General features: G+C 52.9%; 11 protein-coding genes across 11 annotated transcripts; 4 read left to right on the top strand and 7 right to left on the bottom strand.

The window, feature by feature from the left end:
- Nucleotides 1–185: 185 nt before the first annotated feature.
- Nucleotides 186–1,660, bottom strand: CCM_09577 (Rossmann-like alpha/beta/alpha sandwich fold domain containing protein; the record flags this gene model as incomplete). Its single annotated transcript, XM_006674710.1, has 3 exons — nucleotides 186–548; nucleotides 597–1,516; nucleotides 1,561–1,660. 3 exons carry the CDS (start codon nucleotides 1,658–1,660, stop codon nucleotides 186–188), a joined length of 1,383 nt encoding a protein of 460 aa, XP_006674773.1.
- An 877-nt stretch (nucleotides 1,661–2,537) lies between these two features.
- CCM_09576 (uncharacterized protein) lies at nucleotides 2,538–3,876 on the bottom strand (the record flags this gene model as incomplete). The annotated part of the gene is made up of 2 exons (XM_006674709.1): nucleotides 2,538–2,939; nucleotides 3,154–3,876. 2 exons carry the CDS (start codon nucleotides 3,874–3,876, stop codon nucleotides 2,538–2,540), a joined length of 1,125 nt encoding a protein of 374 aa, XP_006674772.1.
- Nucleotides 3,877–6,755: 2,879 nt separating this feature from the next.
- Nucleotides 6,756–9,728, top strand: CCM_09575 (magnesium-translocating P-type ATPase; the record flags this gene model as incomplete). The annotated part of the gene is made up of 4 exons (XM_006674708.1): nucleotides 6,756–7,169; nucleotides 7,223–8,989; nucleotides 9,042–9,231; nucleotides 9,307–9,728. 4 exons carry the CDS (start codon nucleotides 6,756–6,758, stop codon nucleotides 9,726–9,728), a joined length of 2,793 nt encoding a protein of 930 aa, XP_006674771.1.
- Nucleotides 9,729–10,778: 1,050 nt separating this feature from the next.
- On the top strand, nucleotides 10,779–12,420 carry CCM_09574 (threonine aldolase, putative; the record flags this gene model as incomplete). The annotated part of the gene is made up of 3 exons (XM_006674707.1): nucleotides 10,779–11,814; nucleotides 12,039–12,209; nucleotides 12,284–12,420. The coding sequence occupies 3 exons, from the start codon at nucleotides 10,779–10,781 to the stop codon at nucleotides 12,418–12,420; spliced, it is 1,344 nt and encodes a 447-aa protein (XP_006674770.1).
- Nucleotides 12,421–13,077: 657 nt separating this feature from the next.
- On the top strand, nucleotides 13,078–14,241 carry CCM_09573 (uncharacterized protein; the record flags this gene model as incomplete). Its single annotated transcript, XM_006674706.1, has 1 exon — nucleotides 13,078–14,241. One exon carries the CDS (start codon nucleotides 13,078–13,080, stop codon nucleotides 14,239–14,241), a length of 1,164 nt encoding a protein of 387 aa, XP_006674769.1.
- Nucleotides 14,242–14,462: 221 nt separating this feature from the next.
- CCM_09572 (Major facilitator superfamily transporter) lies at nucleotides 14,463–16,047 on the bottom strand (the record flags this gene model as incomplete). Its single annotated transcript, XM_006674705.1, has 3 exons — nucleotides 14,463–14,795; nucleotides 14,852–15,854; nucleotides 15,902–16,047. The coding sequence occupies 3 exons, from the start codon at nucleotides 16,045–16,047 to the stop codon at nucleotides 14,463–14,465; spliced, it is 1,482 nt and encodes a 493-aa protein (XP_006674768.1).
- Nucleotides 16,048–16,555: 508 nt separating this feature from the next.
- Nucleotides 16,556–17,368, bottom strand: CCM_09571 (endo-chitosanase; the record flags this gene model as incomplete). The annotated part of the gene is made up of 3 exons (XM_006674704.1): nucleotides 16,556–16,810; nucleotides 16,867–17,211; nucleotides 17,270–17,368. The coding sequence occupies 3 exons, from the start codon at nucleotides 17,366–17,368 to the stop codon at nucleotides 16,556–16,558; spliced, it is 699 nt and encodes a 232-aa protein (XP_006674767.1).
- An 815-nt stretch (nucleotides 17,369–18,183) lies between these two features.
- On the bottom strand, nucleotides 18,184–18,975 carry CCM_09570 (metal dependent phosphohydrolase; the record flags this gene model as incomplete). The annotated part of the gene is made up of 1 exon (XM_006674703.1): nucleotides 18,184–18,975. One exon carries the CDS (start codon nucleotides 18,973–18,975, stop codon nucleotides 18,184–18,186), a length of 792 nt encoding a protein of 263 aa, XP_006674766.1.
- A 510-nt stretch (nucleotides 18,976–19,485) lies between these two features.
- CCM_09569 (oxidoreductase) lies at nucleotides 19,486–20,538 on the bottom strand (the record flags this gene model as incomplete). The annotated part of the gene is made up of 1 exon (XM_006674702.1): nucleotides 19,486–20,538. The coding sequence occupies one exon, from the start codon at nucleotides 20,536–20,538 to the stop codon at nucleotides 19,486–19,488; it is 1,053 nt and encodes a 350-aa protein (XP_006674765.1).
- A 750-nt stretch (nucleotides 20,539–21,288) lies between these two features.
- On the top strand, nucleotides 21,289–21,816 carry CCM_09568 (uncharacterized protein; the record flags this gene model as incomplete). Its single annotated transcript, XM_006674701.1, has 3 exons — nucleotides 21,289–21,300; nucleotides 21,361–21,668; nucleotides 21,726–21,816. The coding sequence occupies 3 exons, from the start codon at nucleotides 21,289–21,291 to the stop codon at nucleotides 21,814–21,816; spliced, it is 411 nt and encodes a 136-aa protein (XP_006674764.1).
- Nucleotides 21,817–21,901: 85 nt separating this feature from the next.
- On the bottom strand, nucleotides 21,902–23,712 carry CCM_09567 (MFS phospholipid transporter (Git1), putative; the record flags this gene model as incomplete). The annotated part of the gene is made up of 5 exons (XM_006674700.1): nucleotides 21,902–22,600; nucleotides 22,661–22,887; nucleotides 22,986–23,129; nucleotides 23,179–23,467; nucleotides 23,539–23,712. The coding sequence occupies 5 exons, from the start codon at nucleotides 23,710–23,712 to the stop codon at nucleotides 21,902–21,904; spliced, it is 1,533 nt and encodes a 510-aa protein (XP_006674763.1).
- Nucleotides 23,713–25,007: the final 1,295 nt, after the last annotated feature.

Genomic DNA, 25,007 nt, shown 5'->3' with positions numbered 1-25,007 from the left:
TCAAAGCATAACCCTTAGTATAGCCTTTCGTCTAAAGTCGTGATGCGTAGGCCGTCCTATTGATAGAATAAGTATAAGCTCCATGTTTAATAAGATGCTACATACTGACTGTAGTAATGATGTATTCAAACGCTATTGAAATATTTAAGGGTTGAAAATGAAAGCTATTACCACTATGAACATATCTACTGCTTCGCCGCAGCTTCGCGCACTGCTTGCTTCTTCTTCTGCTCCTCTTCAAGAATCTCACGCTCTCGCGCCGCCGCCTCACCTGCGGCCTTGACACCCTTGGCACGCTGACGTGCCTCGTACATCTCACGGCTTTTCATTATGCGATCAACAATTTGGCCGGCATTGACATCGGCGAACTCATGGGCGCCAACCTGGCGGTAGATTCCGAGAGCTTTGGGAGCTGTGTAGGGGTCGTAAGTGAGCGGCATAAACTTGGTCGGGCCGTGGTACACGGCGCTCGGCGTGCCCCACGGCATGTTGGTCAGGTATGGTTCCGTGGGAGTAAAGGGCGCGCCAAAAACAACGGCATTGATATACTGGTATCGTCAGCACGCGAAACTATTGTCCGGTCAGAGATTGCCTACCTTGCATTGGAGAACGCAGAGACCACGTTCGTAAATGTTCATGATGGGGTAGTTGACGCCCTTCCAGGAGTTGATGACATTGTCGTCATGGACACCAACCACAACATACGCTGGACGGTAGTCTTTCCCAGTAGCTTGCTTGCGTTTAGCGGCAGCGTCGTGACTATACCAGTCGGTCTCCTTGGCCAGTTTTTCTTCTTCCAAGAGAACATTGCGCAGAAACTCAATGTGGCCGCTGGAAAACAAATCGTAGCCGCCGTCGACATAGACAATGCGCTGACCAGGTTGCGGCCCGGGTCCCTCGAGATACAGGCTAAACTCGCCCTTTTCGCGTGCTGTCGCCTCAGACTTGGCCTCGAGCGAGGCGCGCCAGAACCAAATCTCGGCACCAGGTGTCCTGGCCGTCTCGTCTGTAGCATACAAGGCGAGCCTCTGCTTCATGGCATTGGCGGTCAACTGGCGCTCTTCTGCTGTGCCGCCACCCTCGGTGCCCGCCAGGACGTTCTCGAGGGACCTGACAAAGTGGGTGCGGGTGCAGAGCAGCATGCGGCCGACCAGGTCGGTGGTGGAAATACCCGGGGAGCGTTTGACAACCTTGAAGCGCCCCGCCTCCTTGACAAAGCGGTAGCAGTCGTTGCCATCGCTGTCGGATGTGATGTCGTCGCCGTGTACGACGTACTTGCAGCCAAAGTGGGAAATGTACGGCAGCGCGGTGACGTAGGGGGCGTGGCCGACGGAGCGGGTGACCCAGCGGCAGGCGTCGGTGGCGGCGAGACGCTCGCGGAGATTCATCACGGTCGGGCCCTTGTTGGTCATGATGTCCTCGTCCGAGTGGACGCCGCAGTAGAGCTCATTGCCGAGCTGGCGCGCCTGGACCATGGCGCCGGCGTGGCCTGGTTGCGCGGGGTTAGCGATTCCAGCTGGTAGCATGGGGCACAGCATGGCTGATTTGTCCAGGACATACCGTGATGGAAAAAGTCGAAGCAGCCATCAACCCAGATTCGGCCGTCAAGGAGCTCCGGCGCGGGCTCACCAGGTGGTGGGATGGTATTTGGCGCACTCATGATGGCGGTGCGGCGTGGAGGGGTCGCCTTGATTACCTCGGCTTTACTGTGCGATGAACCCTCTGCGCTGTAGATATACCCCAGTTTGAATACTGACACCTAAATCTACACCACCGATTGAGATTCCAAGATGCGAGGAGACCAAAATATTGGAAGCTGTTGAGGGGCTCCTGATGTGAGGTGTAGCTTGATTGATGATTGAATGATGGTTGTTGTCGAGAGTAGCCCCACTGCAACAGGAATTACCCGTACTAACAGTTGTCGCGTACCAGCACAATGTAAATCCACACTGCTGGCGTAATAATTTCATTACTCCCTGTAAAAACTAATTAGAGACCAATAGTTGACAAGGCCCGACATTTGCAGGACATGACTTGGTAGTGAGTAGTCGCTACTATGAATGATGCCCGTCAAAACAAAGGCTTTGAGCTCCTTATATCCCGAGTTATGCTTTTAATGAACTCCAGTTTACGGTCGTGGAGCCTCTGCGAGTTTTTCGAAAACTTAGTTGTGAGCTCCTCCAAGTAGAATACCAATCCGAATACTCGGCATTTGTGAACCGTTTTGCAGCCTCCTCAAAGACCAGCGTGCCTTGCTTTATTCCCGGCCATCCAAGTTCAATCTCGGCAGCAAGAAATTGCAGCGGAACCTGTAGCAACCCTGTTAGCTCGACGACAATTCTATGCTGGATTGATTCACCTTGACGCCAGGCGCAATCTCGTTGACGAATCGGTCATAAGTAGCAGGAGTAAGTAGTCCACTCCATCAATTCATTTTTCGGAGCTGATGGCGCTTGTTAGTTATTTGCACTGCGAAATGGATCTTGCCGAACTTGCCGCCTTCATATATTGAGCTCAATCTAGCGAAGCCCGAAACATCAAAAGTATTTTGGCGCACCGAGGAACTTTCGAAAGTAATCATTATCAACCTCGCCCATTTCGAGCCTGTCCACGTCGGGGAATGCCGCAATGGCATCAAGAACGAACTGCGGAGGTTCCCGCTTGGGGACACAGCCGAGGGCACTGACGCCGATTAGAGGAATGTTGTCACCCTTGAGAGCAGCGATAATGAGCGAAGTCGTAGCACCAAGCGAATCGCCAATAATGATGACGCCCATTTTACCGCCGTGGTTATTCTTGTACACTTGACTAATAAAATCCGCGTACACAGGAGCTGCATCAAATAACGGCGCGCTTGATTTTGAGATGGCGTTGCCGCCGTACCTAATTCGTGCGATATTCAGAAGATTATAAACCGGCGTTGCTGAAGTCTCTTGGAACTTTCAACTTATTGTTAGTTATTTAATTGATAAGGACATATTAGAACGATATACAAGTGTGCCATCATCGAAGTACGCGTTAATAGATATTACTAACTACTATATAGACTAGATTATGATAAGCAGCCCAGACAACAGAAATCGGCTCTTCTATAGCCGCCATCCTTGGTTATCAGAAGCAAGCATAGCTAGATACCCAAAGTCCCAGCAGCACGGTCATTTGTGGGTCCTCCTCGGATCCAGAAGCACTCCAAGGGATTGGATTCGAGAGCAGCAAAGCTCTACTGTCGTCAAGCCTCTGAATAGCGACAAGCTCGCGGTTCGTGAGGATAAAGCTGTACTTTGCTTGGTGCTGGGTCATGTAAAACTTGACTTGCGATAATGCCTGTCGAAACTCCTTCCTCGAAAATGGGCTGGGGCTGTGCTGAAGCGCCCACTCCCACTTGTAAGAAGGTTTGGCATCACCAGGCAACCGGTTTGGTCTATCTTTCGGCATCTCCACGGTCGGATCAAAGACAGCAAAGTCCGGCTCAAAGGACTCAATAACCTGGGCATTCCTTCCGGAGGCCATCATTACCGCCGTGAGGTTCGTCATCTGCGGCGAACCGGCGAGACTTTCGAAGCCACAGCGAAGGGCTCGGCGGACAAACGGGCGTACGTACTCTCCCACACCGATGCGAATATCTATCTCGGCTGCGACCACCTCTGGTGGGCTGGTCCCGTGCGGTTCAGCTTGAATGCGAGCTGCTGCCAACAACGGCCCAAACTGCTGGAGAACGGATGCGATATTGAAGTTTTGCCACAACGCAGTTGAACCAATATCACGGGCCTGGTATAGGGCATTTCTAGTATTTTCCTTCGACTGATTGTTGTCGATAACAGGTAGTGCCTCGAGACCCCGCTGGAGGTAGTGTAGGAGAGAAATTCGGTTGGCCATCCTGGATTTTAATAGATGTATAACTATATTTGGATAAGAGGTTTGTTGACAAGGTATTTTTTTCTATGTATGCTTTTCGTATCGTAATGTGCGGGATACGCCCTTGTTATAGCTTCACATCAGGCCGGTCAGTGAAAAAGAATAAGAGGGGAATTCCACAGCATCGCTGCAGACATGAGACAATTAAATTATTATCGTAACGGTATGGAAGGATTCAAAGTCAGCTGGTAGGGGTTAACAACGCAGCTGAGGGTGCGTGGCACGACGAGGGTGCCTTCCAGCAAATGTATTGGCTAAGAACCTAGGCATCCCACCATCAAGGTACTCGTCGTCCCTGTACATTTCACCGCTTGTCTACCCCAGCATATAACGCGGAACTGTGACAGATCAATCTGCAGGCTAAGGACATAAGGCATTTACTAAATGCATCTGGCGCATTCAGCGAAGAGTTCTAATCGAGGTAGACAAGTTTTAGCTTAGTGGCCGGTTCGTCCACTCCCCAACGAGTCAATACCACGCCGGCTCCGTTCTTCAGCCAGGTTACACCCTAGGGCCTCCTAAAACTGCAATACTTGTACAATTCATTGTAACAACTGTCAGTTTGAATTGCGGGCTACCTCGCGCACGCGCAACGTTGCCCGTCGTGCTCTGGTATCTGCGCTGCAGAGAAATACTTCGCGTCGTCATTGTCGGCGCAGGGAATACCGGCCTCGCAGCTACCGTATCACTTCGCCGAGCAGGTCGCAGAGTTCAAATCTACGAGAAATCGCATCTCAACAACGAATTTGGCGCGACAATCACGATTCCACCCAACGCCAGCCGGATACTGCTCGCATGGGGCGTTCGACCAGAAGATTGGGGCTTCGTGGTATCCGGGGGTGGCAGCAGCCATAATCCTTTTACGATGGAGAAGACCAGTGATTATATGACTGCCGAGACGGCGCAAGAAATCGGGGGAACACCAATGTATCTCTCGCATCGCGTTGACTTGCACAATAGTCTGCTGTGGCTTGCAACGCGCGAGCAGGGGCCAGGTGTACCGGCAAAGATACACCGAGCGAGTAATGTCATTGCCTTTGTATGAAGACCACTTCCTTTTCAAATCAGGACTTACATGGCCAACAGTAGAGCTCAGGACCCGGTGGCACCCTCTATTACGCTTCGAAATGAACAGATGATACACGCCGACTTCATCGTCAGCGCAGGACATGCTGGTTCTTGTGGGTGATGCAGCACATCCCATGCTACCGCGTATGTAGCAGCAAGTACCTCAGATCAAACTCGGGCAGGGCTGACGATTTGTTTTTAGATCAGGGACAAGGCGGTGCCCAGGGCATCGAAGACGGGCTCGTCTTAGGCATCACCATGTTCGGAACCAAGTCAAGAAATGACATTGCAAACGCCTTCAGGGCTAGCGTCATTCAAGTCCTGAGCAACATCGGGCAGGATCAGGCAAAGCTGCTGAAGCATGAGGTGCCCTTACTTGGAGTAAGACAAGATCCCTAGTAAGTCTTGTATGCATGGTGCAAACTCGGAGCAAGCTGCTCACAATAAGGGGTGCAGCCAACCCAGCGCAGATCCAGCAGTATAATTTTGGGTACAACGCGGTGGAGGCGGTTTTGAGGGCCATGCGACGCGGACGAGGTACTTTTTCGCTACCAGCGGACTATTTTGACCGGCCTGTTGTTGATGCTGTAATACCGATGAAAGGGCCTACAACTCACAAAGCGGGAGCACTCATGCTGCAGTGCGGCACTGAGACGACTGCTGCCGATGGCGCTGCCATGGAGAAACTGCCATCAAGGATCTGCGTCGACCGTGGGGGTCTTGAGAAAAATTTAACGCTTTTATTGGTAGTTACGCACAAAGGTCTACATATCATCGGAGCCTGATCCCGTGGGCGTTTTTTTCCAGACCATTTAAAGGTACTTTTGTCATGGCGCGAGAGCAAATTTGGCTCAACTAATATTGGACACTATTAACCACCGGCCTCGGCTAGCTGCCGAACTAGGCCGGCGGTGATGACCTTCTTACTTTGCCGACGACACAGTCGTCTAGTTAGACCGTGACTGCCCTCACTGACTGATTAAAAATTGGAACTCGGCAGAGCTCAGATGGAGACAGATGATTCGGGTGCTTGTGACTCACGCCAGTGCCCAGTTTCACGGTGAAAATATCAGATCATCCATCGGTCGCCGGCCAGTACAATTCGGATTGACTTATTGAAAGTGGTCGTGAAGTCATACTTGTCAATTACTGAGCTGGGCTAGAGTCAAGGACTGGGGAAATGGGCCATTCTCGGCCGTTCAATTTTTCTCATTCCGTGTAGCGAGAAAGGGTCAGTATATTTGTATGGGTGCATAAAATCGTGAATGAAGACTTTTCGTCACCAGATATTAGGCGGGCTGGCAGGCTGTGTTGTGGCTTAGACCTGCACCCTGCACCTGTCTTGGCTACTCAATGAGTCCTCATCTTGGCTCATCTTGGCGAGCCGTTTTCGCCAATCCGAAAAGTACCTAATTTCCTGGGCCTGAAATCCACCAGTCCGTTCGGAATCCCTGCCCGATCCTAGCGGGTTCCTCTGCGCCTCGGCGGCCTGTGCTTGGTCGCGTTGCATTCGTAGCCCATACTGGTATAAAACGCAAAATTTCTTCCTACATTGCCAAAGTCGCAAAGCAAACACTCCTGTTCGCGTCAAGCACATGTCATTCTTTCAACCCAACCCTCGATACGACCGGGCTCCGTCTGTAGAGCCTTTCACAACGCTGGCGACCACGCAAACACGACGATATTTCGCAGCTCTGGCGGCGATTGCAGGCGAACAACTCGCGGCCGAGTTCGAACCCCCATAACTGGAGAACTCGCGTCATAAATATACAATGTCTGTATTCTCCAGCTTGATGGCCTCTTGCAGGATGAAGAAGTCATATTCTTTGTCTCTCAAGGGTGGCCTGGCGCCTTTACCGAGTGCAACCACTCTCGTGCCAGCAACGACGAGGGCGTTTGCTTGGGCTGCGCCCCCAGAGCATGCGCTGGACAATACGCCAGAGTCCATTCTGCGGGCTTTTGCTTCAATTCCGATGGACCAAGTGCTCGATCATTTGCAGGTCGAGAAACAAGGTCTGTCAGGGGATGAGGCAGCGGCTCGTCTCCGTGTCAAGGGACCGAACACGCTTCGTTCCCAAAAGCCCCCGTCTTGGTTTATTCTTCTCCTGAAGGTTATCCCGAACCCTTTCAATGTCTTGCTGATTTTCCTGGCCATTATCAACATCTCAATCCCTCCCCCAGACTGGGTATGTATTTCCTTCTCAACCTCTGCGACTGGCGGGTTGACTGACAAGAATAGACTGGTTTCACCGTCCTGATGGTCATGGTCTCCATTTCTGTGTTTGTGCGATTTTGGCAAGAATATCAAAGCGGACTTGCCGTTTTCCGTCTTCAAATGTCCATCAAGTCGGTCATTCGCGTGCGCCGTCGCGAGGCCGAGGCTGCTATACCAATTTCCGAGCTGGTCCCTGGCGATGTCGTGCTGCTGGCTCCAGGCGATGTCGTGCCCGCCGACTGCCTGGTACTTGAGGCTTCTTTTCTTCGAGTCAGTCAGTCGCAGTGGACGGGAGAAAGCGTCCCCGTTTCAAAGCTTGCTTCGATTGGCGACGACAAAAGCGACGGCTCTCTCTTTGATCTGTCCAGCATTTGCTTAATGGGTACCGGTGTCGTTTCTGGAACAGCAACGGTTGTCATTCTTCGAACGGGCCGTGATGCACTCATTTCCGCCATGTCTAAGGCCCTCCAGAAGAGCCGCGGTCTCAATGCTTTCCAGCGGGGCATCCAGAATGTGACTTGGATGCTCATCGGCTTCATGAGCGTCATGGTTCCCATTGTTCTGGTTGTATCGGCCAAAAGTACCGGCGACTGGGGTCAAGCTGCCTTGTTTAGCATCAGTGTTGCGGTTGGTCTGGTACCTGAGATGCTACCAGCCATTGTCAACGCCAACCTCGCCCGTGGGGCGTACTTGCTTTCCAAGAAGAAGGCCATTGTTCGCCGGCTAGACTCAGTGCAGAACCTCGGTGCAATGACTGTTCTATGCAGTGATAAGACTGGAACTCTTACCAAAGATGAGATTACAATGCGAAAGGCTCTTGATTGCTCTGGCAACATTGATGTCGAGGTGCTGAAACTGGCTGTTATCGAAGCTACCATTCAAGGTGCCGGTGGAAACAACATGGATGCTGCGATATGCAACTTTCGACTGCCAAACGGCGAGCAGGTCCAAACCACAAAATACGAAAAGTCTCTCGCTATTCCTTTCGATTTTGAACGTCGCCGCTCTGCTTGCGTTGTCCGTGGCGTCGCTGGTGGTGCCATGCTCATCTGCAAAGGCGCTTTCGAGGAAGTTTACTCGCGATGCTCCAGGATGCACACAGAAAAAGGCGGGAGCGCCATGGCTGGCCATCACCGTGCAATCCTCAAGCAACAAGTCAAGACGTTGAACAACCAAGGCTACCGAGTCTTGGCAGTTGCTACGAAGCAGCTTACCAAGACGCAGATTGACGACGACGACAGTTTCGAGGAGATTGAGACGAACATGACTATCCACGGACTTCTTACCTTTGTCGATCCGCCCAAGCCAGACGCGGCCGAGTCCATCCAACAGCTCAAGGCTCTCGGAGTGGACGTCAAGGTGCTCACTGGCGACAACATGGCGGTCGCTCTGAATGTGTGCCGAGCGCTCGGTCTTGTACGTCGTGAGGACTTGGACGACGATGACGGACCTGTGGCCATGACGGGACCAGAGCTGGCAAACTTGGTCGATGAGCGAGATTTCGACGAGGCTGTCAAATGCTGCAAGGTCTTTGCCAAGGTGTCTCCCGTACAGAAAGAGAGCATCGTAGCCAGCCTCAAGAAGTACGGACACGCTGTTGGCATGCTCGGTGACGGCATGAACGATTGTCTAGCTCTGCGCAAGGCTGATGTCGGTATTTCTGTCGACTCGGCCGCCGGTGCCGCCAAGGACTGTGCGGATTTCATTCTCACAGAAAAAGGCCTGGCCATCATTGTTGACAGTGTCACCATCGGCCGCGTCACCCACGCCAACTCAATCAAATACATCAAGGCATGTTTGCCAGAACACGCAAGTGATTGCTCAAACCGCTGACTGTCAACAGATGGTCTTGTCTTCCAATTTCGGCAACGTTTTCAGCATCCTTGCCGCGAGTGCTTGGCTTCCATTTACGCCCATGACGAACCTGCAGATCCTGGCGCAGAATCTGCTGTACGACATTAGCCAGATCGCCATTCCCTGGGACAAGGTTGACGCCGAGTTTTTAGAGAGTCCCAAGTCGTGGCAGCCATGGGGTAGGTAGTACCACGCGAACAGTACCACGCGAACAAGGCCCGCCGCCAGAGATGCTAATTGCCAGTTTGTCACAGATCTTCTGCGTTTCGTCATTGTACTCGGTCCGACTAGCTCCGTCATCGACATATGCACTTTCCTACTTGGATGGTACTACTACGGAATTCGCACAACGGAAGACCCGGTCGCCGTCAGCCAGTTTCAGACCCACTGGTTCCTTCAGGGTCTCCTGACGCAAACGTTGATTGTGCACCTGTTGCGGACTGCCAAACTCCCATTCGTACAGAGCCGGTCATCTATTCATCTCGGCCTCTCTACAGCGGCCATCATGGCCATCGGGTTTGTCCTGCCGTGGATCCCGGCGTTCCACAACGCCTTGTCCTTTGTCAACCCGAACGGCTCTTTCATTGGCTTCCTACTCGTCGAACTTGTTGCTTACTGTGTTGAAGTTCAGTTAGTCAAGATGGCGTACATCAAGTTGTTTAAGAGTTGGCTGTAGGAAGCTTGACACCCGCTTGTTTGGCAATCGCTTTTCAAGGATCAAAAGTTATGGAATTCATACTGGCGGCCAATCTACTAGGATTCGTGAGCTACCCGTTGCGCAGATTCAACAAGCAGATGCACGGGTTGGGGGGGGTTGAGGATTTCGAATTGGGGCAATTGTTTCAACACAAGCGCATGTCGTGCTGCTCTGTAGAAAATACTGGAGTCAATTTATTTATTTATTGAATTACTCTAATTCGACTCTTATTGTGTCTTTGTAGTACTGGAGTCAATTACATTTGTATATTACACATGTATCGTTTTGCCGATGGCGGCACCCAGTTAGTTATTGGTAGCGCGATACTATGCCGCTGCTAAGCCCATTGTTATTGTTAGTGCACATTCCTTCCCTTCGCGTACCCCTCCCTGACCATCATTTCCCAGCACGATAGAAAATGTTTGCATGCAAGTACGAAACAGCACGCGTATTGCTGGAAACAAACATACTCTCTCGTCGACTGCCCGCGCCTTGGCGGCATGCCGATACTATGCTATCCACGCTCCTTAGTGGGCGATTAATTACTTGCTGCATACTTCAACCGGCATGTCATACTCGTTCAGGATCCCTTTCCCATGTTCCGTGCAATACATACCAGTACATACACGGTCACATCTCACGGTGTGGTCTAGAACCCCGGTCGAGCATCGCGGGCGCGCAGCCACCAACTTGTTACCTGAGTGAAACTACGACCTCCGCGCATCCGAAGACGGAGACCAGTGGCACTCGTAATACGGGTTCCGGCGGCATTCAACGGTCTACTCCATGTTTTCGAACCAAAGGCTCAGAATGATTGACGACACCGGCCGAGTCCACAAATTCGACCCACCGATTTCGTAACAACTTTTGAGTTCAACAAACTTTTACAACGATTGATACTACGTGTTCTTATTAGTCAATCTTTTGTTTTGGCTTAAATCATACAACATCATCTCATCATCGCCATACCACAGTGGCGCGTTTGCGCTGTTGAAGAGCAGACGGACAAGGTCTAATCAGTACCCCGAGATGCCTGCTGCCGGAGCACCCGCCGCCAGGGCCAAATATAGCTTGCTAGACGACTATAGCGAAGGCGCGCACCCCGAGGTGCTCGCTGCGCTGCTGCGGAGCAATGGGACCCAGGAAGTAGGCTACGGGCGCGATACCTTTAGCGAGGAGGCAAAACACCACATCCGAACCCATCTTGGAAATCAGGACGTCGGAGTCTTCTTTGTTCCCAGCGGCACGTCTGCCAATGCCATTTCCATTGCCGCATGTCTTCGCCCGCACGAAGCCGTCATCGCCGCCAGCTCTGGTCACATTGTCACGCGCGAGACTGGCGCCGTCGAGGCGAGCGGCCACAAAATCATCAATGTCGTCCCAGAGAACGGCAAGTTGACGCCGGCCACGATCAGCAAGGCACTAGACGATAACTGGCACTTTCCTCACATGGCCAAGCCGCGGCTGGTGTACATTTCCAACGCCACCGAGATTGGCACCGTGTATACAAAGGCAGAACTGACGGCCATCAAGCGCCTGTGCGAAGAGAATGGGCTTCTTCTCTTTGTCGACGGGGCGCGTATCGGATGCGCCCTCACCTCTTCCAAGAACGACGTGACGCTCAAGGATATACTCGAGCTGACGGACATCTTCTGGATCGGCGGCACCAAGAACGGGGCTCTCCTCGGTGAGGCCGTCGTCGTCAAGCACCCACAGCTGGCCGAGGACTTTGAGTTTTTTGTCAAGCAGCACGGCTCGCTGTTGGCCAAGGGCCGGATCATGGGTGTGCAGTTTGCCGAGCTGTTCCGGGAGACCCTCTACTTTGACCTGGCGAGGCAGGCGAACCGCGCGGCGGAGAAGCTGTCGCGATGCATCGTCGGCGCCGGGTATGCGTTGCGCGCAGAAACGGAGACGAACCAGGTATTTGCGGTCCTCCCTTTGGAACTGGTCAAGAAGCTTCAGCAAAGCTTTTCCTTTTATATCTGGGAGAAATACGACGACGAGTGGGCCGTCATCCGCCTCTTGACGACGTGGGCTACGGATCCGGAGCAACTGGAGCGCTTCAGTAGCATTGTGCTGCACTGGACAAAATAGTCTTTTCCCTGAACCGCTCAGTTCTTTGCTTTAATCTACTATATACTTTGCTTTATCTATTTAGTTCTCATACCGCATAATCATAAAATAGGCTGCCTAGAAACCCATGATGATCTAGGCCTCTGTCGATTGTTCGTTTTCTCCATGTAATTAATTATAAGATAAAAGTGCACAAATAGCAACCTTCCGAAATAGAGCATTGTGGGCCGCGCCTTTCCGCCGCCGCCGCCGCCGCCGCCGGCAGCCCAGGAACATGCAGTCAAATGCGGAACGCGATATTATTAATTGCAGAAACTTTGCACCGGGACGAACCCGTGCTGGCCGGGCTGGGCGCCGTAGTGTACAACCAAACTGCTGGCGAGCGCTGTAAGTTTGACCGCCTCCATCTCTGTATCCCTGGGCCACGCTGCCCTTCCCTTTTGTGGCATGCATCAAGCAAGCGATGACCAGCACCATCAAGTCACGTCCTTCGTCGCATCGTCTTGTCCCGTGGCTTGCTTCCGTGCAAAGGCACCAGCACGTCCTCAGCGGGCCGGGCATTGAACCGTCTATCCGCTGCTCCCACTGTTTCGCATAATATTGATGCAGAGTGTACCGTTGGCGACCACAATGCGTCATGGTCCAGGCAATACAACTGGGCCGCGCGAACCCGTTATCGAGGCCCGGTCAGGTGCCTGTCCATGACCAAGTTTCCATTCGGGTAGCATCGCCGGGTATCGGGCTCCCTCAGACGTTTTGCACTTGAAATAAAATCCAGGGTAGACACTCGCAACTATGATCAAGTACGGCTCTTGCCAGAACCTTGATTGGGGGCAGGTTTGCAGATCACTCACTATGTAGCCAGTGTCACTGACACCAGGTCCACCATCTATTCTAAGAGCAAGAGGGTCACTCACTTGGATCGCCTGACTCTCGCAGATGAGCTCGAATGATGCTGTCGACGGCGTGCATGGTCCCACAGCTGAGCTGCAGCAAACCATGACGGCCAGGACGTTGAAGATGTAAGTCTGCGGAGCAAAAAAATCTGAGGCATTTCTGGCTTGCACTTGACTTCAACGAGGCTATGATCCTTCGGAAGGATCACTTTGTACTACACTATACATGGTGGTAGAATCAATATTGGTCGTCCTGGTATCCACGGGTGGAGATGCTGGCTCCCTATAAATGTAGCAGAGGTTGCGCTTGCGGTTGCAAAGTTGCAGAAAAAAAAATAGAAATAAATCTTTTACACAAAATGAAGAGTCTCTTACTTCAAACACTCTTGGTTGCTACGGCTCTGGCTGCAGCCGTTCCCCTCCCACGACAGGCTGAAGGTCTCGACGTCGTCAAGACTGTGGTCTTGAAGGACGGTCAAGTACTAGACTGGGTACGAAGGGAATCTCAAGATGCCAACTTCAGCCTCCCCCTTGATTGGAGCTCGCAACGAAAGACCAACGCACTGGCAGAAAAGTTTACCAGTTTAATCCCGCAACATCTGCGCGGTCCCGAGGGCACGGTTCCTATCCCGCGCCCCGGGCTCTCGCTTCTGCCACCGAAGCAACTGCGGCCTATCGGAGGCCCTCATGCTCCCACTCTTGCGATGAAATTGTCGTCTGCCAGTCAAGATTATACTGGAGAGCACTGGTATGCCAGCACGAGCAAGCAAACAAAGGTGACCGGCGGCGGCGGCGGGATCAGCATGTTCGAACCCTACTTGCAGTCACAGCAAGAGTTCTCTCTCGTGCAGACCGCCATCGTTCGCTATGAAGCCAAGACTGTCGAGTTTGGCACCATACCGCAGTCGCTCGAGGCCGGTTGGATGTATTACCCGCCGCGCGGCCCCAAGCCCATGTTTTTCGTCTTCTTCAACACCAACGGCTACCACGGCGTTGGTGACTACATGTGCGGCTGGAACACAGAGCAAAAAGGATGGGTGCAGGTGGACGACTCCATCTACCCCGGCATGTCGTTCGAACACATGTCTGTTATTGGCGGCGAGCAGCATGACTTCGATGTCCACTTCCACCTAAGCGGCGGAAGGTGGTGGTTGAAAGCCTTTGGAAAGGACATTGGGTATTACTCGGCGGACCTGTTCAGCAAAAAGTCCAAGAAAGAGGACACTCTGGCTTCCTACGGCGATCGGATTGACTTTTACGGCGAGGTATATAACAGCGGCCCGGCTTTGACGACGACGGACATGGGCAGCGGAAACTTTCCAGAGGCTGGAGATGGCAAGGTCGGATACGTCAAGAACATGGTGTATCTCGATGGCGATGGCAAACAGCAGATGTATAGCGGCTACACTCAAGAAAGTGACGCGTCGCGCTACAGAATCAAGACATTCTTCAACTCGGGTACAAGCTGGGACTCGTACGTCTACCTCGGCGGCCCCGGTGCTAATGGCGTCGTTGGTGGTTGAGCGGGGAATAGTTGGATTTGGTAGTAGGTTTCATCAAAATAGAATACTATATAGTTTTCTATTTTTAAAGACTACCAAATGAGTTCTGTTTGTCAAGCCTCACGTGTATACGGATTTTAGTGTTTTATCTGCTTCATTGCGGTATCAGTGGCAGACGCGACGCACGAGCGACTTTCTCCGGATCACAGTAGAAAAAGACAAAAATGTCTAGGTTTCAAGACTTAGAGGATATACCGGAAGCTCGAATCCAAGGCTGGGACGGGCAATTCAAGCTCCTGGGGCCGGTTTTTGTTTGTGTCGCTGTCACCATCTCCATCGTCATTTCTGTGCATTTGCGCCGCCTCGAGGATTTTATTTTCGCGGCGCAAAGAGTAGTACAATGTTGCGCAACAAGCAATGGACAGTATAACGGCGCCGCTGTTGGCTATCATCGCAGGTAAATATCTGGGGCCAGATGATTTTGGGTACATGTATGGCGAGTAGACCTGAGCAATGTTGCCCACCATGTTGGCAATCGCGAATGCAGAGGATCGTTTCTCCAGTGGCCGAGGGATCTGTATTGCCCGATCAGTGAACCATCTCTCACCCAATCCAGCTTTGTACAACATACCGTGGAGCTCATCCATGCATAGGTAATATCATAACAGCCATATACACCACCCAAAGCCAAGAAGAGCGAAAAGTAGCGAGGTACTAAGCCTTGCGTGGTAGCGGCAATGATGAAACCAATCAATGCAAAGGTAAGCGGGATGATTAGATGCAGACATCTCTCTCCACGCTTGTCGCTGGAGACCGACACAGCCAGAGCAACAATGGCAGCGAATACGAATGGAGGGGCAGTCAGTAGTAAGGTTTGGACCTTGCCAAAGTGAAATGTCGCAACCAAGGTCGGAATAAATTGAGTCACAGCTCCTGCTGAGGTTTTTAGAACAACGATGAGTGTGAGAAGCCATAGTTTGTAGTCCAGTACGGCCATGCGCAGGCCTTGGAGGAGGGGACCGCGCTCCTCATCAACAGTGCCGCTGTGTGCGTGCAAGCGGTGGATAGCCATCGCCCGCTCCTCGGCTGTAAGCCAGGCTGTATTGGAGGGAAAGTCTGGCAGGACAAGTACGGAGCCCAGGCTGACCACGACGGTGACGGTGCCCTCGATGATGAACAACCACTGCCATGAATGAAGGCCATGCGCGCCATCCAGGCCGTACTGGATGCCCGCTCCCACAAGACCGCCAAATGCGCTCGAAAGCAAGCTGCCAGTGTACATGACGGCTGTGCGCGTTGCCATTTCCTTGGGGGTGTACCAGCTCGACAGAAGCAGTAGTGCGCCCGGGAAAAAGGGCGCCTCCAGGAAGCCTAGAAAGAAGCGGCAAACGACCAACTGTTGAAAGTTGGTCGCCGCCGCGGTGCATGCGGAAACGACGCCCCAGAGAGCCATGCAGACAGGCAAGTAGATACTCGGCCGTACTCTGGTCAGGATCAGATTGGAGGGAATTTGCAGCGCTAGATAACCGGCGAAGAGGATTGAAATGCACGTGTTGAATTCATCGCCTGTCAGTCCGAGATGGCTCTCGATCCCCTGGACCCGAGCATTTGGCAGCGCATTGCGATCAAGGTAGCTGCAACATTCAGTTAGTGGCATCTGGGATCGAATACAGGCACGTACTTGAGAACAATCATGCAAGTCAGCACAGGCATGAGCCTGCAATCCAGCTTCCGCACCAACCGTTTTTCGAGCGCCGCATACGCCTCTTCCGTCGCGGGCAACATGGCCGAAGTGTCTGCTCTTACTGCATGGCTGCTTTCATTCATGGTGAGTCGTTGGGTAAATAAGGAAACGAATACAAAGATGAACTAAGCCTATTCTCTTGAGCCCGGCTCGGCCAGTACTTGCTGATGAGGGGACGAACGGCAGAGCGCATGCGGGGGTTTTCGCCAGGGCCGCGTATGCCCGCGAGCTCAATTCTAATTGGTGCTAGATATGTGCACTTTTGCCCAATCTATAGACTGACTCTGGAGCTCGGCAGTTTTTTTTGCTCGTGCACTTTGAAGTTGTTTGCAGACGGGCCTGTCTTCATAGAACCCCCGCCTAGGGCAGCCACTGTCGCTTTTAGACTCTCAGATAAGTATGGCCCCGATCAGATCTGACTAGGCAGCAACAGTGACTTGTCAAATGCCAACAGTAATGTGCACTCATCAATAGGACCTCGAAAAAAAAAATGCAAGAACTCGGACTTATACGATTTCGGTATGCCTGATATTGAATGCTAGTGATATTCCATACGGTTGCACTATTTATTTACAAACCCCTTGCCATACTTTACAGGCGGCCGACTAGCTTATCACCAAGGCTCTTGATGCTCTTCGCAAAGTCGTCGCTGTTCTTGGCCTTCCAGTTGGCGCCATTCTTTCCGGGAACGGTATCGGCGCCGGTGAAAGCGATATACAGGACATCCTTGCCGTCGTGGCCGTTGTTACCTGTGAGGTGCTCGTTGGGAAAACACAGGTTGCCCATGGCCAGGGAAGCTTCGCCGGTCGAAGTACCGCCATTGGTGTCACCCCAAATACCGTAGTGCTAGAGTCGCCACGAGTTAGAGAGATTCCAAATACATGGCGTCAGAAAAGACTTACCACCTGGCCATTGCAAACCACAGCCATCACTGAGAGAGGCTTGATACCATGTGCCTGGGCGTTGAAGGACGGGGAACTGCCGTCATTGCCAAAAACAACATAGGGATGGACGTTGGCATCAAGGTCTGGGATGCCGTAGGTCTTGACAGTGTCCTTGAAGGCCGTCTCACCCTGCCCGCTGGGATCATTGGCACAAGCGCCGCCGGTTCTGTTGGCCCCATCGCAGTCAATGTCCATGTTGTCATAGGCACCATTGCCCTTTAGGAAGATGACATTGGCAATGTCACCGCAGTAGGAAGCGCCGCCGCTGAAAGGACCAGCCAGCTTCTTGGAGCAGGATCCAGACTTTTAAGAACAGTGTGAGAATTTCATTTCTTTTTCCCTTTTTTTCTAGACTGCTTACCTTGTGCTGATCATAGAGGGACTTGAGCTTGGCGGGGAGCTGGTACCCGGAGGCAATAGAGCCAACCGTGGCAAGTGTGAGGACAGTTGAAGAGCGCATAGTGAGTTGTATGAAGCTTCGTGTAAGTTATGTTGTGATGTGATTGATGCATCGTGGACTAGAAGGCTGGCTGTAGTCTTATAGTTTCCGCGCCCTGCTCTCTTCAATCAAATTATCCATGGTCCATACTGTCATGGCTGCTACATTCATGACCATGACAGAGGGCCGTCCGTGGTAAAATCCGTGGTTGCGCGGTCTAGGAAAGGAGATTGGCGGAAACTAATCGTCCGCCCCAAGTGGGTGGGAAATTCTTACTGAGCTAGTAGTGGCTCCCGGTGAAACAGCCACAATATCCCCCAATCAACTACTAACTGGCTCCGCTGGATAGGGCTATTTATGGCGTCTGGGGCAAGACAGCGTCCAAAGCTTCTTCAGGGCATCTGGCTGTGCATCCAATGACAAAGTCGGTGGCTGCGATCGGGCAGGCCTTAACTACCTGACTAGTGATTCTAAATAAGCCAAAACGCGCATAATTCAATGTCCGGTAAATTTTCCGCCTGCGAGTGAGATGCGATCGCCGCATTGTGCTGACACCACCCAAGCCAAGGGTCGATCAGCTGTGTTATCCGCATTTAGCATTAGCTGTGACGTTCATCGTAGCGGGTTACAAGTCTAGGGAAACACGCTCCGATCTCTTCCAGAATCGATAAAATTTGCTCAATTCAAAGGGAAAAAACACCAGTATCCCACAATCACAATTCTTTTAGACTCCTTTTCCCATCGTTCATGCTTCTCTCTCCGCAACCGAGCTCATCGCTCATCGTCTAGGGCCTTCTTCGCGCTCCTCCCTTGCACTATAAATTCACCATGTTGGCCTACCGGGCGCTTCCCTTGTCATTGTCCAACTTTTCCAAAGCATCTAGACCGCCCACAAGTAACTTGACAACACTCGCGCTCTGCTGCGCTTGCGCAAAAGCCTCCTTTCCTGCTCCCGCCCCATCCACACCATGCTGTGTGCCAAACTCGCCGACGAAGTTGTCATATGTCGTAGAAGCCTTGTCACGGCAGATGCCGCACATGAGATGCGTGAAGCCGTCGACTGTGAATCCCGCACGTGGGAAGAGACTCATGACGGCGTGGTATTCATCCAACGTGATCAAGTTGTCGCCGCCAGGGCCGTTGGGGAAGTACGGTCCCTGAAAGTCGGCAAAAATGCCACACGCCGCGACAGCGACCTCGGGAGCGGCGTATCTGGCAATGCTAAACGTGGTGTGCAGGGCAATCACGTCCCAGCATCGTTGGATGCGGTGCTGGTCCCAAGGCGAAGCATTCGCTCCCTGCTCTGCGTTGAACTTGTTGATAAAGTCACGCGCGATGTTGGCGCCATCGACTTCGAACCGTTTATCCGAGGAGAGTAAGTCTTTCGTCTCGGCCCAGCCCATGTCATGCAGGACACAGCTGAGAACGACGAGCTCCATGTCTACTTGACTGCCGGAAAAGGATGTGTCCTTTTTGGCAATAATGGCCGCCCAGTAGGCCGAGCGCACGGCATGGTTGTAAGTCAGTATGTTGCAATGCTCCTTGGCAAATTTCAGCGCCGCAGTAATAATTGCAGACTGTGGGAGTTCGAGCCCGAAGCTGGGCAATGTGGGAAGCGTGTCGGTCATGGCGTCTAATGAGTATGGAGTTTGAGGATAATCGAGACGACGTTTGTGTAACCGGACGGAGGCAGCGGGGTAACTTTAAATGAGATATTCAAGGTGGGCATGCTTCCTTACTCCAGGGCTTGATTGACACGCCACAAGATGACCCGCGGATAGGCTATTGCGATCCTTTTCGTACCCGGGAATAAGCGGGCGGATGGCAGACACCCAATAGCGAGGAAGATCAGATGGAATGACTTGCCTCGGCGACACAATCGCACCAATATACCCCATAACGCACAGGATAAAACCTCGAGTCGCTTTGTTTTGAATAAATATAGGGTTTTGTTTTAAATAGATTCAGTGAGTTATTCTGAGTTAATGCAGTGACGTTTTACAAATACAGTACTTTGTTTTGTTTCGAATAAATAAAGTGAAAGACGGCCGGTTCGGCCTGAAGCTCAAGTGGACTGTCGACTTGTATCATTTCATCGCTTTCTTGACTAAAAATACACGGCTCCTCCCAGTCCACCTCTAAAGGCGGCTTGTGCTGGACAAATACGAGTTGCCAACCTGCAGCACATGCACAGCCTCCTTGACCATGTCGTCGACAATCTTGGCGGCGGGCTCGATTGAGTTGATGGAACCAGCCACCTGGCCCATGATGTGCGGAAAGTCAAAGTCCCGACCCTCGTCCAGGTCGTGCTCAAACGGCACGATGCCCTTGTCGCAGAGGGCGCGGATCTCCTCCGGCCGCTTGTGCCAGCCCTCGATGTACTCGTTGACCTTGAGGCGCAGCGGACGGCCTGAGATGACGAGCGTGGGCTCCGTCTGGTCATACGTGCAGCTCACCACCTCCTTCTTGTGCTCTTCGCTCGTGTTGCCCTCGACGGAGGCAACAAAGCGCGTGCCGACCCAGACGCCGACCGCGCCGTTGACCAGCGACGCCGCGAGACCGCGCCCGTTGGAAATGCCCCCCGCGGCCACCACCATGGCCGTCTGGCCGCGCAGCAGCGGCGGCCTGTAGTTTTTGGCAATATCCACGACAGCGGGGATGAGGATCGACGTCGCGATGCTGCTCGCGTGGCCGCCGCCCTCGCTGCCCTGCGGGATCACCACGTCGACGCCGAGGTCCAGCGCCTTCTTGGCGTGCTTAGGGTGCCCGACCATGTTCATAACGATAATGTTGGCCTTGTGGAGGCGGTCGATGACTGCCTTTGGGGGGGTACCGATGGCCGACACGAAGACGTGCGCGCCGCTCTCAATCGTCAGGTCGATGAGCTCGTCTAGCTTGCCGTTAGTGTAGTCGTGGTTGGTCTTGCGCGCGCTGTCGCCAATCTTAGGTAGCGCCAGGTCGATGCCCCACGGCAGGTCGGGGCTCGTGAGCAGCGACTTCATCTCGGCAATGATCTCGCGCAGCTGGTTGGGCGAGTACATGATGCCGCCGATGACGCCGAGGCCGCCTGCGTTGGACACGGCCGCCGCCAGCTTGCCGCCCGCGACGTGTGCCATGCCCGCGAGGATGACGGGGTGCTTGATGCCCAACCGGGTGGTGAGCGGGGTGGTGATGGGTCCAGTAGGTGCCATGGCTGATGAGGGTAATATGTACTTGGGGAGAATTGTCAAAATGAAAGGGCGATTCGAGATGGAGGTGCCACCCTGTCACACTTATACCAAGTCTGCGCTGCCGGCCTCGGGGGGGCGGTTATATGGTTTGGCCTGGTCTGGTTAATGGCGACGGTGGAGGCGTCTAGGAACTTCCCATTTCCTGCAAACTACAGGGCATCTAGTCGCCCGAGGCTCGGCTACTTGCCACTATTGGGGAGCCATCTCCACGTTTACCCCGCGTTACAGGGCGTCGGAGCGGAGTCTGGGGGATGAAGTGAATCCGTCGGCCGTCCACTAATATGTAGCTGCCTACCTACCTACCTAGGCTTCACTGCAGCATACATGGGACACACAGACGAATCAACTCAGTACATGCGCGCGAAAACGAAACGCACCTCAGTCATTAATAATGCGTGAAAACGAAACGCGTCCTTTGCCGAATGCTCCATACGGCGCAGCCTACCCAGCCTTGATCCAGCTTCAGCACTAGGCTTACACAAGAGTCGCAACATTTGGTGGCTGGCCGAAGCTGAATGACAACAAGGCTCGCTGTTGTAACAAGGCCACCAATGGAACACGAGGCATCCATCACATTCCCCCGCCTCGGGGACTTTTTTCTCATTGCGACAGACCGGCGGATAGACAAGAGCAACACACTCCCTCAAAATGTTAAATAGTGAGTCTTTTGACCATTTCTCATCTTGGTCATCAATTTGATCAATCGTCAACATGGCTACTCCTGTAAGTGCCAGTAGAAGCAACCTTTAGCACGCTTGAGCTAATGAAAGAGCAACCCTGCAGCCTTCCATCGGCGCCCTCTTCGCCCTCGAGATCCCCGTGACCGACATTGAGCGCTCACAAAATTTCTATACGGAGCTCTTTGGCTGGGAGTTTACAGATGTGTTTCCCAGAGGCTCACATGGCATACAAACTCTACACTTCTTCACCAATCCTGCCAAGTCTATCAACGGCGCGCTGCTGCTGCTCGACAAAGGAATGGTGCCAAAGTCCGCTGGGCCCGATGCGTGGGGCTTGTGGCCGACCATTGTTGTTTCTGATGTAGCCGAGGCCATCACAAAGGTCGAAGCCATGTCGGGAGGCGTCAAGACGTACGTCGCCCACATGAAACCAACTAAGTGTGCGATTAATGCTGATTGACCCAACAGGCCTAGACTCGAACTTCCCGGTGGAAGGGGCGTCATCGGACATGTGATGGATCCTGATGGCAACGTTCTCGGCCTCTGGTCTCAGGCGTAAATGCAGTGCTGTATTTCTTACATATCAGGTATATACACTGCGTGGTATCTAAAATACTCAATTCAGCGCTACGGATAACTCTCCATTATTCGGTCTTACCAGCGGCTGTCTTGTCAACCACATTCTCCGTCTGACCGAGCGAAGCTTCCGAGTCAGTCTTGTCGAGTCCAAGCTGGGAGACATCCCAACCCTGGCTCTCGAGGTACTGTCGGAATTTTCTATCTTCCTCGGAGATGGTATCCTGGCCAACGTTGGGCAGACAAAAGAAGGCGACGGCGGCAGAGAGGAGAGCGAGACTAGAGGCGACCCAGAAAGGGTACTGAGCGGATTGGGTTTTGCTGTTGCCGGCCTTTTCGATGGCAGGGAATGCATAGGTGCCAACAAAGGCGCCAATCTTGCCAATGGCGGCGGCAATACCGTAGTAACGGCCACGGACACCAGTGGCACAGGTCTTGGCAGCCAAAAGACCAATGTTGTTACCAGGGCCGAGTTCGCCGAGTGCCTGGAAGATGCCGTACACGACAGCAAAGGCAGCGACATGCTTCGAGATGGTACTATAGACGCCCGCCATGATGTAGCCCACAACGGCCTGTGCGGAAACACCAAGGATGAGTGCATACTTGGGCCCAATCCAATCACTGACAAAGGCACCCAAGATGGTTCCAGGAATATAAAACAGGTTAATGACCGTGTTCCAGCCGAAGATGGTTGTCAGAGGAGAGTCCTTCGGGTAGATGGAGCTCAAAATATCGGACGAGTAGATGCCAAAGGCATACGAGGAGAACTGGCAGCGAAGGTTGGTTAGTCGACGCGTGCATGCAGGGCAGTGGGCTAGAAATCTTACATCGTAAAGGAACCAAATGATTGAAACGGCAGTCAATCTAAACCAGTAGTACTTGAGGACCAGAGAGTACGGAGTGGCGCGGCGCATAGATTCCTTGGCAAACTTTTCCGGCTCTTTGAGGCGAAGTCGAAGAACGAAGAGGACCAGTGGAAACACGACACCAACACCCAGGCTGGTACGCCAGATGGTTTCGTAGTGGCCATTGTGAGCGGCGGCGGCGACAGCATCTACGTTAAACTGGTCAGTTATCACGTTGCATAAGAACTAAGCAGGTCATGGGCGAGATGTTGCGAAAACAAACGTGCCCAGGGAATGCGTCACATACAAGGAACAAAGGCGCCGATAACGAAGCCAACATCAATCATGGAGTTGGTAAAGAGGATGAACCAACGGTTGCGAGTGCCGCGCTTAAGCTCCCCCGTAGACTCGGCGCAGCCAACACTGCCGGCGGGGTATTCACCTACAACGCCTCTGTTAGTGCAGTTCTTTATCCCATGGTGACCAGTTTCAAGGGCTACCTCCAATGCCGATGCCGACAAAGAATCGCCAGGCAGCAAGCATGTTGAACATGCCGATGGCGTCGCCATGCCAATAGGATCCGGCGGCCAGAGCGGTGAAGACAATAAGGATAGTGGTCGAGGTAACGAGCGAGTGCGAGCGCGACCAGTGGTCCGAGGTGAAGCCAAAGACTAGCTGCCCGAGAACGGTACCGGCAAAGGCGACACTAGCAACGACGCCCTTGGCGCGTGAATTGTCGAAGACGTCGCCGTATTGTCTTGACAGGGCCGTGTTGACGGAACCAATGACCTAGAGGAAAGTTGGAGGTGAGCGAGCGGCGCGATGCCGTATTGGAGAGAGAAGCAGAGGACGGGCCGTACGTTGTTGATGTAGCCATCGGAAAAGAGACCTGCACCACAGGCAAAGACAGGTAGGGCCGCTTGGAAAAAAGTCTTGCGCTCGAGGGCATCCTCAATCGTGGGCTTTTGCAGGTCGTCGGCGTGATCGCTGGAGTCGACGGCGGGCACTTGCTTGGAAGCCTGGATCTCGGACATGATGGCAGGTGTGGTTCGCAGACTCACACGGTTCAAGCGTCAAAGAATTGTTAGAGAATAGAGAACCCGACACCGGAGAAAAAGAGTAATAAGGAAAGAAAAGGTCACGAATGGGCTAGCGGCGGGCTTTTAAAATAATACTAACAGAGAAGAAAGGATGACGGCACTGCAGTCTGACAGCTGTGTACTTGCACCGACTAGTTCAAGTGTGGTAATGCGGAAGACGGCTCGGACTAGAGTCACTAGCACCGGTCCCCAGGTGGGGGTAAAAGGAGGCGTTCGGCCGGGGCTTGACTTATTGCCAGGAAAAGCAGCCAGTGGCTTTTTTTTTTTGGCTGTTGAATCTTTCCGTTTCGTGTCGTGCCGTGAGGCTTGCTGGCTTGGTGGTCGCGCGGCCTGCTCCGGGCTTGAAAACAAGGGAGCGGGGCAGCCGGTTCATCGGCCACGCCAAGGAAACCTTGGCGTTGGTGGCTGTTTCCCGTAGTTGACAAGAACAGAAAAAAGAAGATGGGATTGTTTTCTTGCAGTACATTGGCAAAAAGGCCATTTCAGGTCACCGACGAGACAGGATGAAGATGCAAAAGAGGCAATAAAACCCGTTTAGGCTCCCCTCTGCGTGTGGCACGTGGGCGCAACCACGCGCTGTAAGTGGTGCTGTGCTGTGCCTATGGGTAGTAGTGGACTTGGGAGCCTGGATGACGCTGGAGTTTTGTAGGGTAGTGGATCGGGCTGTCCGACGCTTGCTGGAAACCACCCTTGCGCGCTCAGCCTGCAGACAGCCAACAGGAAGATTTCTGGCGAGTTGTGGAGAAGAAAAGCCCTGCTTGTCTCGTCTTCTTTTTGCAATAAGACGCCACAGATAAGCAGCGGGCCACAGTGCACTCGTGCTTCCTGGTCGTCCCTCGGATGACGATGCCGGTCCATCTCCTACCGACCGAGCACGCAGTAACACGTGCACCGACGGGAGAGGAGAAATAAACTGTTTCCCTCGTCTTGTACAAATTACGCCAATCAATCTCGTGCCTTGATGCCAAGCCGGCGTCTTATATCCGTTTCCCATACCCAAAGTTCATCTCTTGGCCGTCTGGGCCGTTTCTTGGCAGTTGGCAGTTGGCACATGGCGCTGGAACTAGCTAACATGGGCCTAGTTAGTCGTGCAGGGAACTGCTTGAATTTTGTTTCCTGCGGGCAATATTAGTAGTGACTTGAGACGAAAAGAATATTAGAATATTGCCTGATGTTGATGCAATAGGTTTATGTTTTACGTTGTTGTCATGCCCATGCTTGCAAGAGCA

The sequence above is a fragment of the Cordyceps militaris genome, assembly GCF_000225605.1.
Source record: "Cordyceps militaris CM01 unplaced genomic scaffold CCM_S00009, whole genome shotgun sequence".
Classification (NCBI taxonomy): Eukaryota; Fungi; Ascomycota; class Sordariomycetes; order Hypocreales; family Cordycipitaceae; genus Cordyceps; species Cordyceps militaris.
Note: the sequence above shows the minus strand (reverse complement) of the source record. Positions and strands in the feature narration are given on the sequence as shown.